The sequence below is a fragment of the Aaosphaeria arxii genome (assembly GCF_010015735.1).
Source record: "Aaosphaeria arxii CBS 175.79 unplaced genomic scaffold BU24scaffold_1, whole genome shotgun sequence".
NCBI lineage: Eukaryota > Fungi > Ascomycota > Dothideomycetes > Pleosporales > Aaosphaeria > Aaosphaeria arxii.
In genome coordinates this window covers 3439155-3451241 of record NW_022983474.1, presented here as the reverse complement: position 1 = coordinate 3451241, position 12087 = coordinate 3439155, and the positions used below count along the sequence as shown (strand labels likewise).

The 12087-nt window shown below is 49.4% G+C and overlaps 7 protein-coding genes across 7 annotated transcripts; 2 read left to right on the top strand and 5 right to left on the bottom strand.

The window, feature by feature from the left end:
- Positions 1-1343: 1343 nt before the first annotated feature.
- Positions 1344-1733, bottom strand: BU24DRAFT_417233 (uncharacterized protein). The gene has a single exon (XM_033526668.1). It carries the CDS (start codon positions 1724-1726, stop codon positions 1475-1477), a length of 252 nt encoding a protein of 83 aa, XP_033389940.1. The 5' UTR covers positions 1727-1733; the 3' UTR covers positions 1344-1474.
- Positions 1734-2793: 1060 nt separating this feature from the next.
- BU24DRAFT_404601 (uncharacterized protein) lies at positions 2794-3737 on the bottom strand (the record flags this gene model as incomplete). The annotated part of the gene is made up of 3 exons (XM_033525655.1): positions 2794-3025; positions 3074-3356; positions 3416-3737. The coding sequence occupies 3 exons, from the start codon at positions 3735-3737 to the stop codon at positions 2794-2796; spliced, it is 837 nt and encodes a 278-aa protein (XP_033389939.1).
- A 279-nt stretch (positions 3738-4016) lies between these two features.
- Positions 4017-5885, top strand: BU24DRAFT_487988 (uncharacterized protein; the record flags this gene model as incomplete). The annotated part of the gene is made up of 4 exons (XM_033533510.1): positions 4017-4106; positions 4170-4488; positions 4539-5655; positions 5717-5885. The coding sequence occupies 4 exons, from the start codon at positions 4017-4019 to the stop codon at positions 5883-5885; spliced, it is 1695 nt and encodes a 564-aa protein (XP_033389938.1).
- On the bottom strand, positions 5717-7049 carry BU24DRAFT_417231 (uncharacterized protein). Its single transcript, XM_033526667.1, has 3 exons — positions 6203-7049; positions 6040-6152; positions 5717-5990 (listed from the first exon to the last, which is right to left on the bottom strand). Exons 1-2 carry the CDS (start codon positions 7014-7016, stop codon positions 6076-6078), a joined length of 891 nt encoding a protein of 296 aa, XP_033389937.1. The 5' UTR covers positions 7017-7049; the 3' UTR covers positions 5717-5990; positions 6040-6075.
- A 144-nt stretch (positions 7050-7193) lies between these two features.
- On the top strand, positions 7194-8423 carry BU24DRAFT_417229 (uncharacterized protein). The gene is made up of 3 exons (XM_033526666.1): positions 7194-7407; positions 7472-7569; positions 7633-8423. Exons 1-3 carry the CDS (start codon positions 7231-7233, stop codon positions 8000-8002), a joined length of 645 nt encoding a protein of 214 aa, XP_033389936.1. The 5' UTR covers positions 7194-7230; the 3' UTR covers positions 8003-8423.
- On the bottom strand, positions 8190-9373 carry BU24DRAFT_487985 (uncharacterized protein). The gene is made up of 2 exons (XM_033533509.1): positions 9029-9373; positions 8190-8943 (listed from the first exon to the last, which is right to left on the bottom strand). Exons 1-2 carry the CDS (start codon positions 9235-9237, stop codon positions 8673-8675), a joined length of 480 nt encoding a protein of 159 aa, XP_033389935.1. The 5' UTR covers positions 9238-9373; the 3' UTR covers positions 8190-8672.
- Positions 9374-10069: 696 nt separating this feature from the next.
- BU24DRAFT_417227 (uncharacterized protein) lies at positions 10070-10974 on the bottom strand. The gene is made up of 4 exons (XM_033526665.1): positions 10946-10974; positions 10774-10865; positions 10680-10690; positions 10070-10614 (listed from the first exon to the last, which is right to left on the bottom strand). Exon 4 carries the CDS (start codon positions 10491-10493, stop codon positions 10317-10319), a length of 177 nt encoding a protein of 58 aa, XP_033389934.1. The 5' UTR covers positions 10494-10614; positions 10680-10690; positions 10774-10865; positions 10946-10974; the 3' UTR covers positions 10070-10316.
- Between the last annotated feature and the right edge of the window lie 1113 nt (positions 10975-12087).

Sequence of the window (12087 nt, the reverse complement as noted above, 5' to 3'; positions counted from 1 at the left end):
TCTTGTCTCGTCTTGTTTCGGACTCGAGGTTGATCGTAAAACAGAAGAGAATGGCCAGGAAGTACGTAGGTAACTCCTGGCTGTGATTGATATGTTCAAGTTGTGTACGGAGTATCTACCTAGATACCTAGGTACTTGATGTACTCTAATGCATATGCGCATATACACACCGCTTGTGAGAGGAAATGGCACTAATACAAAGCGACTCGAGAGGAGGAGGATGGAGAAGTATTGTACGGAGTAGTATGTATGTATTGTTATATTATTATTCCTATTGTCATTGTTGCTAATACTACTACTGCTGCAGCAGCTGCAACACTAGTCGGTGACGATGAATAATGATAATAGTGGTAATAGTAAAGTGGACTGTGGTGGTGAGTGCAAGAGGTTGGTGTGTTCGTATGTACTGTGTACGGAGTGTACCTAGGTACCTAGGAACCTAACCTATCCTAGTGGATTGTGCAAGACGAACGGAGTATGAAGATGCCGGGCGGGAGAATAGGAGGAGAGAAGTGATCATTAGTGTGTAAGTGGAAAAAGGTGTACGGGAAGGGTGGATGAATGGATGAATAGACTTGGTAACGGTGATGGTGAAGGTGATTGATGGTGATGGTGATGGTGATGGTGATGGTGAGAGTTAGTGTGTATGTGGGTGTGCGTGATGGTGCAGGAGTTGGAGGAGTCGCCAGGCGTCGCGGGCGTTACAGGCGTCGCAGATGATGCAGATGACGCAGGTGTATGCAGAGGCGTAGATTCTACCGTTCCCCGATTAGTGGAAGCGAAGAAACCATACAAGTACAATATGTACTTGTAACTACTGGTATGTGCATACAGTGTGCTAGTGATGATTGGAGTCGATAGGCGAATATAAAGCGATTGCTGCTCCGTAGGTCTCTACAATAGATACCTACCTCCATGACCATACATGCACGCACACATAAAAACCTAGGTAGGTACCTAAGTACATACAGTTACTGCTCAAACGTTTAACTGTAGAAATTAGCTAGCCTATGCAAAGGGTGACAGAGACGCTGCTTGCGATATGATTGATATCTACTCCACAGGTAAGAAAACCCAGAGGTCTGGTGCGAGTACACAACTACCTACCTGGGTACGTATGGAGAAGTAGTTTGAAAAGTGTAGCTTGCGTGGCATCATCGTACAAGTAACTACCTACCGTTCATGGTCCTATCAAAGAGAACCGCCATGTGCTCCGTACTCTGTATGTTTACTGAAACAAAAGCTGTCAGATAAGAAAAGATGTATGGTATGACGAGATCGATGATTGATACTCGGATGTATATGATAATTAAATGGTACCACCACATGCCGACCTCAGTTTACAAACCAAATTCGCCCCAAGCTTGCACAGTCCCTCTTCGTAGGTGAAACTGACCAGTTCATTGCAGCTCCTGATAGGTTCATACCGTAGCGTGAACACAAGATACCAATACTTTCATCATCTCCATTCGCATTACGCATCACCTAGGTAGTACTTAATCACTAATCCAAGAGCAGGAATCCAGGCGGCTATTCGAACCATGTATTCGCTTGGCTGGTGGTACTTGTAAACCAACAAAACCGGAAATGTGCCCACCATTCTGTCTCCGTCATTGCAGTTGGGCATGGGCATGTACTGAGAAGATACTGGGAGACCTACACAGTACGCCAAGTAACGGCCGCCCATCGGCAGACCAAAGAGCGATATGATACACACTACAGACATACCCATATATCATATAAATACCTATTAATTATACACAGTATGGAGTATATATCGCCTAAAGTCGATACATACAAATGTACTCCGTAGTTGCTATGACTTCCCTCCTCCTGCGTGATATGGGTGGTGTCATGGCTAGAGGCGAAGATGGTTTGCTTCACAAGAGTTTCAAACCACAAGGGCCCGAGCTTCTTCGGTCGCATCAGCACCTCGATGGTGCCAGGGTTGGGCCAGGGCCGGGGCTAGGGCGAGTACTGGGGTTGGGCCCGTTGGGGTCACAGGCTTAGGCTTAGGCTATAGGACAAGCCACAGGGCACAGGGACAGGCTACGGGAATGCATCGCTACAAAGGTACAGAGGAATCGCAAATCTGTAGGTAGGTCTCCCGGATTCGTATCTATCTAACCAATATGCACCCACTACTTTACCTTGTTATCATCTCATCTCATCTCATAATGGCTAGCTGCCCGCAACCATTGAAGACCACACGTTAAACCCTCCTACTGGTTGAACGTAAGTCCCAACTACCTACTCGTAATAGCGTCACATAGATTGGCATCGTCAATTGCATGTAGCTGTCTGGCTGTGTTGTTGCCGGACCCACCAATGTGGTAATTGTGGTTGATCTTCTTGCATTTCGTCTACCCTGCCATTCCCATTGGTTGCGGTTCCATTATTTTCGGGGTTTCTTTCCCTCGGCAGGCCATGGTCGCCCTGCGCTTCCCTGCTGCTATCATCGCTGCGGCAGAATCGTCCGATAGATGCACGTGTAACTACACAGTACAGTACACGTAGTCTGGCGTCTCCCGTACAATGGTCGATTCTGGCATGATTGCTGCTCGTTGTCGGATTCTCCCGTCTAGTATATTTCTTTCTTCTCCCCTTCGAGTTTGTGATATATGCCAATCCGCGCACAACTGCTGCCACACAACCTTCTCCATACTCGAATAAGAGTCCACCCAAATAGGGACTAACTGTGCAATCTGCGGTTTCTAAGAAGGGGGGATTGGAATGCAAAGCTGCTTGATTAAGATTTTGATGGACGGTCTGCTCAACTTCTAACCCGCCTCTTCAATAGAATACCAACAGGCCGCCTTCATCCACGTTATCGACGCTACGAAGCTCCTGTCGAACCAACAACTGGATCAAAGGCTCCTGAAGCTCCTTCATGTCGAGGATTCCTCTCTTTTTCTGATCAATGTACGAGACGTCTACGACGATACGCTTCAAATTTGCAGTGGACAGGGCCTTTTGTTCGAGAAGTGCGGATAGCCGCTCCGGGGTTCCGACGCCGAAATCGATCCTGGGAAGTGTCAGAAAGTGGGTCTAGATAGTGAGATTACTTGCTCACTTCGATTTATTCAGATGCCCGACTTGCTCAGCTAACTTCATGTGCTTTGCGAAAAGTTTGGCAACACTGGGATTCTTCACGCCTTGTGTCGGGAGGCCAGATCTGAGGCTTCTGAAAACATCTGCTGCTCTAATGCCTGATGCTGTAATGACCAGTGTGTGCGGTGCTCCACAAGGCTTGCTCGGCGTAGGTTTAAGCTCTGGGTCTCGGGATTTCAAGAAAGCTGCGAGGTTGTTCAAAGTGCGTGGTTTGTCCCAGGCGCTCGCGTCCTGTATACTTCGGCCTGCCCGTAGGGTTAGCCTGAACAAAAGGTTACACCATCTGGTAAAAGGCAAGAAATACTGGGTATAAAGCGATCTTCCAGCTCCACGCTGCTGAGATCAGTGCCATATAGGCGCGTCCTGGAGTTGATATAGTCGGCAAGGAGTTGGCTATCCATTCGTTCAAAAGCATGATTGACCCCAAGTTCTTGATCAAGGTCATCATTGTTGATAGCCTTGGCCTTTTGCTTCTTATTTTCTTTCCTGCGCGCCTTCTTTCTCGCCTTTTTGCTTTCGCTGGTAGCATCGGCCTCTCCACCTCTCTTCCTTTTCTTAGAGTCCACATCGGAATCGAACATTGGCTCAATTAGTGGTATTCCCCCATCCTCATCAGAGTCGGACATGATGTGTGTCGTGGAGGCCTGAGGGCGTAGAGCTATTGCGTTGGAAAAAGTACTGGGCTTGATCAAGAAAATTATTATTTAGTTGCACAGTATGGAGATGCACCTTTATCGATATGAACCGGTGCACTATTCCTATCTCGACGTTAGCTTTGACGCGTCCCGCTCTCCGACGCCAACTCCACTACGACTGACTATCTTGCCCCAAACATTCAACATGCAACATTCAACAACAACGTCTAGGTAAACCCCAACTGTAGGCGCACAACAGATGTGAAAGAAATGTCGGGTTCGCCGCGCAAGAAACAGCGAATCGGCGATCGCCGTCTTGGAATTCAAGATGAGTTGCAAGATTCAACCCTCCATGACCATGTGGGTAGCATCCCCAGTCCAAGTGTGCTTGGCTAGTAGCTGACACTGGGGTTTTCGTGACAGTTGCAGCAATTGACAAGTATTCTCCCTAAACCGAGCACCCCATTCCGCCGTGCTTCGAGCGCTGGGCCTCGCCTGACTCCCAGCGACCGACGTACTCCAAATATACCAATTCGCACACCAGGAGCTGCAGCTCGAACGCCACGAGGTGGGCTAGCCTCACGTCCTATATCTGCCCGCCGGGCAGCACCGACTACACCTCATGCCATACGAGCCTTGAGAGAACGTGCGAATGCGGCAAGGACACCAGGACAAAATCGAAGACGGAGCGGCAGGGTTCAACGGGAAACCCCAAGAGATACTCTACGAGATCTCAGCAGAAGTTCGCGCCCTGATGGTATGATGTTTGGCTTTGGCTGATAAAAGCATTAGTTCTTGCGCGCGACACTCGGCCTGTGCGGCCCTCGCCCCCAAATCGAAATACTTCTCGTAACTCTGCTCTCGAACTTGCGGATATCGATGATGGACCTGATCCAATTCCTCCAAGGCTTTCGATGGCTTTGGAGGATATGTATGAGGATGATAGTATTCACGAAATGCCTCCAAGACAATCGCTACTCCCGGACATACCTGCAGACGTGGACAACGGTACGATACAATCTCTTGAGTTTGGGAGACGAGCTGTTAGCGAAGACCCGAGGGCTATGTTTGCTGCGAGAATCAGCGAACGGTTTGCCGATCTACAGGAGCTAGGAATTGAAGAGGAAGAGTACGAACTCGATGGCACCTTCATCAATAGCAGACCCCAATTCGATCCGGACCTCAGTTTACAGGAGGAAATCGAAGAAGAGATGGAAGATACAACTATGGAGGCTCGTGGGCTGGCTGGGATACGTGGCGGACGGCATAGTGATGCCGGCCTAGGCGTGTTCGAACAGGATGAAATACTGGACGAGCCAACCTTTCGCTTCACCATCCCTCAGCGCCTTCGAACACTTGCTCGCGAAGAACAAGTGGAACAAGATCCCACGGTGCAAGGGTTCAGTGAAATTGAGGATAGCATGAACCTAGAGAAGACGCTTCATGGAGGTTCTAGTAATGGAAGCAGCACTGATCATGCTGGCCAACGTTATACAAATGATGAACCGGCCCCTGTGGCCTGGGAATCTGATGAGGAGCTCGACAATGATGCAGACCTACATGCATATCGCGAGGAGGTATCTGCTGTGGACCGTAGTCTTCAAACAGAGTCCCCAGAGCGCCGTCCAGTCGCCGCGGCGCAACACGCGCGTAGACAGCGCCGGGAGGTGAGAATCTCCAAGTTTGGCAATGAGTATGCCTCCTTTCCGGCTCCGACTATCAAGCGCTTGGCAACATCGTTTGCTAAAATCCAAGGTGGACATGGCAAGATAAGTAATGACACCCTTACCGCCCTGGTACAGGCCACAGACTGGTTTTTCGAACAAGTTAGTGAGGACCTGTCCGCCTATGCGGCCCATGCAGGACGCAAAATGATCGAAAACGGAGACGTCATAGCTTTAATGAAGAGGTATGTTATATGCCATGGGTACTACTCTTACAGTTTGAATCACGCTAACGATTTCTGTTAGGCAGCGCCAGATCACGAATAATACTACATCATTCTCGCTGGCACAGAAGATGCTGCCACGAGAGCTACTCCAAGAATTGCGTATGGAGCCTGTCCAGAAAGCCAAAAGGGCAAAGAGAAAGCGAATGCAAACGGTGGTAGAAGACGACGAACAGGAGGAGCACGCCTGACTCAGGACCATTCAGTACTATGTCTGACGCGGCGCTGTGTGCCTGACAGAGGTTTTTTGACCACCATCCAGAGCATCACAGAGGTGGCGAGACTTAACGCATACCTGGTGGAATTGTTTAGCGTTTATAGGGATGAGACGGAAGGCGACTTACCAAGTGAAGATGTATTGCGTATGGTTGTTCCGTAAGTTCACAGCGGCGGGCCTTCCAATCGGTATGCCCTTTGGCTCCCTTTCATACGACACAAGTAGATCCGGCGCTGGTTGCAGTTAGATACCCCATCCTGTATATTTTATTATTTGTGCACCTACTCATTGTCTCCTCGACCCAAACAGCTTGGCTTCCAGTCCAATCTGCCATTTGCTGCACGTCCGGGAAGAACCAATCACCTTTCTCAGGGTGGTTGATCGGTGTGAACATGTTCTTTTTCGGTGGTGCTCTCAACAATCCTTCTACCACGATCTCGCCCTCGGGCAATGCACCGTTCTGTTTCCTGAACCATTGTTTCTTTGCATCTGCTTTGATCCAGCCCCGGTTGCACAATATCTTGCTAGTCCTTCCATTCTCATCTGTTCGCTCCAGTGGGGTCACCACGATGTACCCGTTTTCGCCCTCCAGCATTCGTGGTCCGACGAGCATCTCCTGATCGTGCCGCAGTTTACCCTTGGCCCACACCTTCCTGTAGTCGAAGTCCTTGATAGCGTCTGGGTCTATTCGCAGAGGGAGTTCCAAGGGGGGGAATGTAAGACGGTCATCGAATCGCGCAATCAAGTCTGCCTTCCATCCCAACCTCTGTACCTGCCAGCATCCCAAGCAGAAGGCTGTTATTGGTATGATGGCGAGAATGATTAGCCCAGGTCCGTGTTGTTTGCCCACACGAGCCATCTTTGCTGGTTTGTCGAGGATAGAAACGAAGTTCGGGTCGAGGCCCCCATTGTTCGATCGCGGGGTTGGGCTGCTGGCGAATTGTCGTCGAAACTGGTGACGATGAAGCTTGAGCTCAGCAACGAATCGTTCGCGATAACATTGCGGAGCTCGTCGCAATGGGGTCGCGGAAGGCGTTCGGACGGCTGTCGGGAATTGAGAATAGTACCGTTGGAAAAGTCTCGCGAAAGGGTTGGGCTTCGACATGGCGGACAAATGCGAAAGTGCCGTGACTTGTGTTCAAGTAATTTAAAGAGAGAACTGTATGTAGGAAGTCGGAAGATCTCCAATGATGGCTTACCCACCTAGGCCTAGCGCATATGGGTCGTCCGTCCTTATGTATCACTCCGTCGCGGCGTCGCCTAGATGATGGTATGATCGATTTCCGAGTTGCAAATCCGGTCCATGGTTTCATGCTACAATGAATGGAAATAGCAGCTTAGTAGCGCAAGATAGTCCTTCCAAAGATGCCGCATTGGAGGATGGGGTGGATGGAGAAGTCCTTATTGCACATCTTGACAAGTTACTTGAGGACTATCTCCACGCTTTAGATGAATATCAACAACTGCAACAGCAGCTTTCGGCATGTCTCGCCTCCGTAAGAATTCCAAAATATCAATCATAGAGATATGTAACTCACTGATTGATATCGCTCGCTTCAGGGCTACTTCTCATTGGCCCAGGCAAACTTCAAAAATCCATCTCGCATCCGATATGGAGTGGACCACTATGATGATCGAATGCAATCGCTTCGGAAGATGTATGTAAACTACTTTGTTACAATAGGCCGCGTTCCAATGCAAACCTTCGCTGATGTAACAAGATCTGTGGGCGGAGATATCCCAAATCTCAAGTTCTCGATTCAATCACCCTCTGCTCGCGAGAACAAAGCATCTGGACCTGCGGAAAATGACAAGACGTCGACGCGTCCTTCAACAGAGGAGGAAACATCCGACGATCATGAGAACGCAGGGGAAGCCGCTCCAGTCGAAAACAAAGCATCTTCAGATCCGCTAAAGTGGTTCGGCATACTCGTCCCCCCCGAGTTGCGAAACGCACAAGTATCCTTTAACCGTGCAGTTGAAGATCCGGTGCCAAAGTTAGCTACGGCCATAGGCAATCTCAGAAGACAGGAGGTTGAAATTGGAAGATTGCGGAAGCGGATTAGGAAGTTGGGGCATGCTGGGTTCTAATCATACAAATGCCAAATGCAAAGCATCGCCAATACATAGAGTCTACACCCCCTAGAGAGGAGAAGTTCTGTCTCTCATGTCGTCCTTCCGCTTGGAAATCACAGTGGACCAAACCGAGGAATCATCGTTCGCCAATGGGTAAGCCCAATGTCATCTTGGTTTGGAGTGTAAAATGGTAGTTTCGCAAGCAATTACGTGACGAAGCTTCCGTGACCCCACAGAATCTTGCAAGTGGTTTTCATGGTTGATTGATGATAGAATACATGAGAAAGTGGAGGCAACATGTTAGTTCACTGCTAAAGCCCCACTCGTCGATTTGAACAACATCAAAAGATTGACACGGGCATGAATTACACGAGTCATGACCTGGACATCGTATTGTTCAATGCATTTACACTTACGTCGTTGAGTAGAATAGAGCTGTAGCATATTAGGCATGTGCCAAAGGAGCAACACGATCCAACACGGATGGCAAAAACGGTCAGCAGCAATGAAGAGCATAGTGGATTGTCGTACTATTACAGTGGACGCTAAAGACACGCCTTTTCCAAAACGTAAATGCATATGCTCACTGATGTCCCATGAAAGATTTGGTCCATGTGCGTCTAATGGTATAGTTTTGTGTCGGAGGTGCTTTCCCCGGATATTCATTTTACATGGTTCATCGAATCTAGTACTGGCTAGCGGCGGCCTGGCAGGCCTTGAGCTGGTCCAGATACCAACCGCAGATGTTCAAGCTGCCCTGGTTCTCATCCATGCATTTGCGGAAGTCGCCGATCTGTGCCTGGCAAGCACCGGATTGGGACTGGAAATTGGCTTGCTGGTGTTGCTGAGCGAAGTCGGTTGGTGCCTGTTGTTGCTGTTGTGCCGGTTCTGATGAACCTCCTCCGCTGAAGAACCCACCGACGGCGTGGCCGATGGACGATCCTACTGCAACACCGCTACAGAATAGTTAGACAGGACAATAACAGGGATAGGTTCACGCGGAAGGCCTTCTCTTGCCCGCCATGCGCGGGGATAACTTACGCAGCTGTGCTGGCCATCTGACCGAAGAGACCCGGGCCTTGGGAAGCCTGCTGAGGCGGAGCCTGCTGCATTGGTGGAGCAGCCTGCTGTTGAGGTGGATGGGCGGCAGTTGATGAATGGCGTGCAGGAGCAGGAGCAGGAGCAACGGGTCTAGGTGCTGGTGCGGCCGTGGGTCGGCGGGGAGCGGCTCCTCCACGTTGACGAGGCATATTGTATGTAGATGAAGTGGATTTGGATGTGTGGGACGAGTTGAGGGCGATGCGAGGGCGACGCAAAAGGGTTGTTATTGAAGAAGACGAGAGAAATGGGCTCGTGGCGAAAGGCGGAAATCCAAGGGACGTGAAGGACAGAAAAGAATGGAGGAGAAGCTCAAGATATTCGAGAAAGATCGGCGGGTCGGGGGAAACGGATCCGACTTGCTGGGTCGAACCGCGGCAAAGGCGTGGAGCGTGGGTAAGCAGACGATCTAATTGGGTACATACCTACGAAGTACCTACGCACGCATGTTGAAGATGGACTTTCCATCCATGAGACTGGTAGTTACATACAATATCATCGATTATTGCTTTACCGCTCCGTACCTACGAGGTAGGTACAAGGGAAGGAGGTGTTTGCTGTCAATGTAATATGCAAGCAACGCATGTGCGTGAGATTGACTGTTTGTATGCACATGCACACAAATGTATGTACTCCGTACTTATAATAGGGCTGTTACTGGGCTTTGCTAGCATTTTAGCAGAGAAACAGACTGCAATTGACCACAAGTTCTTCACAAGTGGTGGGTGCACATACACATTAGTCCAGCTATAATTGCTGTTACACACTCTACGGGGTAATCCATATTTGACTACAGAACTACAGGTAATGTGATGTCCCTGCTCGTACATACGTCCCTCTTTTGACGTGTCGCCCATATCGCAGATACGACCCAATGCAAAGTCCTGGCGATGGCTGATGCATTGCATGGGCGGGCATATGTATGCTAGTCTACACAGTGTAGGTGACAAAGCCAAGCAGGGTGCGCTCGCCTGCACGTACACACACACATACATGTACACATTCGACGCATTATATCAAAGCCTATCAACTCCCAGACATTGTAAGGCAGGGATGGTCCGTACAAGTGCCTTCCTAATTGCGCACTCAATCGATTCGTGCTGTGTCGGGGCTCATTGCGGAGTTGGGCATCTGAGTTGGGTGCCACCCAAATACCCTCGCAATGCACTTCAACTTGGTCTGAAATCCGAAGCGGCCCTCTACGAAGGCCCTTCCTTATTCAAATCATCGTCTAGACGTCCTTGAGTAGGTCATCCAAGTCGTCGTCGTCATCCCAACCGCCGCCACCTCTTCTGTTCACAACAATCTTCTGTTCTTCCTTCTCCTGCTGTTCTGCTACGGCGCCGAGCAAGTCTTTCAATTGGTCTTCCGACACTTTCTGACGAAGCTGACCTGAACGCGCAAGCATGATTAGACGATTCTCGATGTCGTTGGCACGAGACTCTTTGACTAGGCGGATGCGACCAAGGCGATCGGCAGCCTCAGGAGTCAGGATTTGAGAGAGTATCGAGGACCGTTGGTCAGCTATTCAATAGGATCGTTAACGTTGTGTCGGAGCTGTGAGGGATCTCGTATATTCCTTGAAGATGCATACCTTCGCGTTGTCTATCATTTTGTCAGATAAAGAGGAGGAAAAGATATAGGACCAAAAGATGCCTAGGGGTAAGGCACAAGTGAACAGAACTTACCTTTGTGCATCTTGCTCTGAACCTTGGCCGCCGTCACCGCCTCTACCCTGCCCACCTTGCTGCTGCAATTGTTGCAGACGAGCGCGTCGAATCTTGGGACTGTAAGTATGTTTATGGAAGTGGATATCGTGGGGGGAGGAGAGGGGTCAGATGGAACACATCATCTACGCACTTCTTCTAAATCGGCGTCAGACATTGTTGTTGGGGACGATACGAAAGTGTTATCCTGTCTTCGTGTAGCTCGAGGGCGGGATTGGATGAAGCGCTGGTTGATTTGGTGTCGTGGGAGATGATTTGTGAAATTGAAAGCTTTCCTATCCGTTGCCTGTCCTGTGAAGTCAAGGCCTGGTTGGTTGGTTGGGCACAATAAAGTCCAGGCACGTGCGGCGGGGGCGGGGCCAGACACTTTAGGTACCTAGGTATACTCCGTACATAGTACAAGAGTATTGGGTACCTATCTCTAGGTACGGAGGAATGTACCTGATCAGGCCTGAGTAGATGATGGTAGAAGTTAATGTTGAAACCATAGCTACTTCCTATCACTACCGCCTCAGACTACAAGCGCAAACCCTGAGAGATCACATTGGTTCCTTTGGACTGTATGGGCACTACGAACAGTAACTTCTCCGTACACGTACATGGTCATGGGTATTTGTACAGGTACAGGTATCTAACCTGAGTGGGTAGGTAGGGAACATCATAACCTGTATGACATATTGGATGCACTGGATACAATTACATAGGCTTGATCAATAATAACATAGCTAGGTACTGGCCACATTGTCGATTTACCAATTCTTTTGTGGATGTTCACCTGCCTGATAACTAGGAACCTAAGGCTGATTACATGTAGATTTCCCGTAACCATGAAGAACAAGGACAATAATACACAGTAGTGCAACTACACAGTAATCATTAGAGATCTGGGTAATCAAGAAAAGTTGCTGTTGATATGATGCTGGTAGCACCTAGGTACCTTATACTACATAATTACCTACCCAGCACCTACGCAGTGCGAAGTAATCGTGGATCTACCCAAGTCTTTACTGTGCTGTGCTGTGTAGGTAGGTGTTGGATGACACTGGCGAGCCTGTTGTTTGGGCTTCTGTAGGCGCCCGCTGCTTCCGCTTCCCTTCCCCTTCCGGCGGCCGAACCTTGTCTTGAGTCTGGACAGTCTTGTCATGCTGCTGCGCCCTGCTAAGAGGTACCTACCTATCAATTACGAGGTACATACTATTCTGCAGTGTGATCAACTGAGTAGTGAGGTACCATCGTGCACAGTGGTAAGTACCCAAGTCACCTTATCCCGTGGCC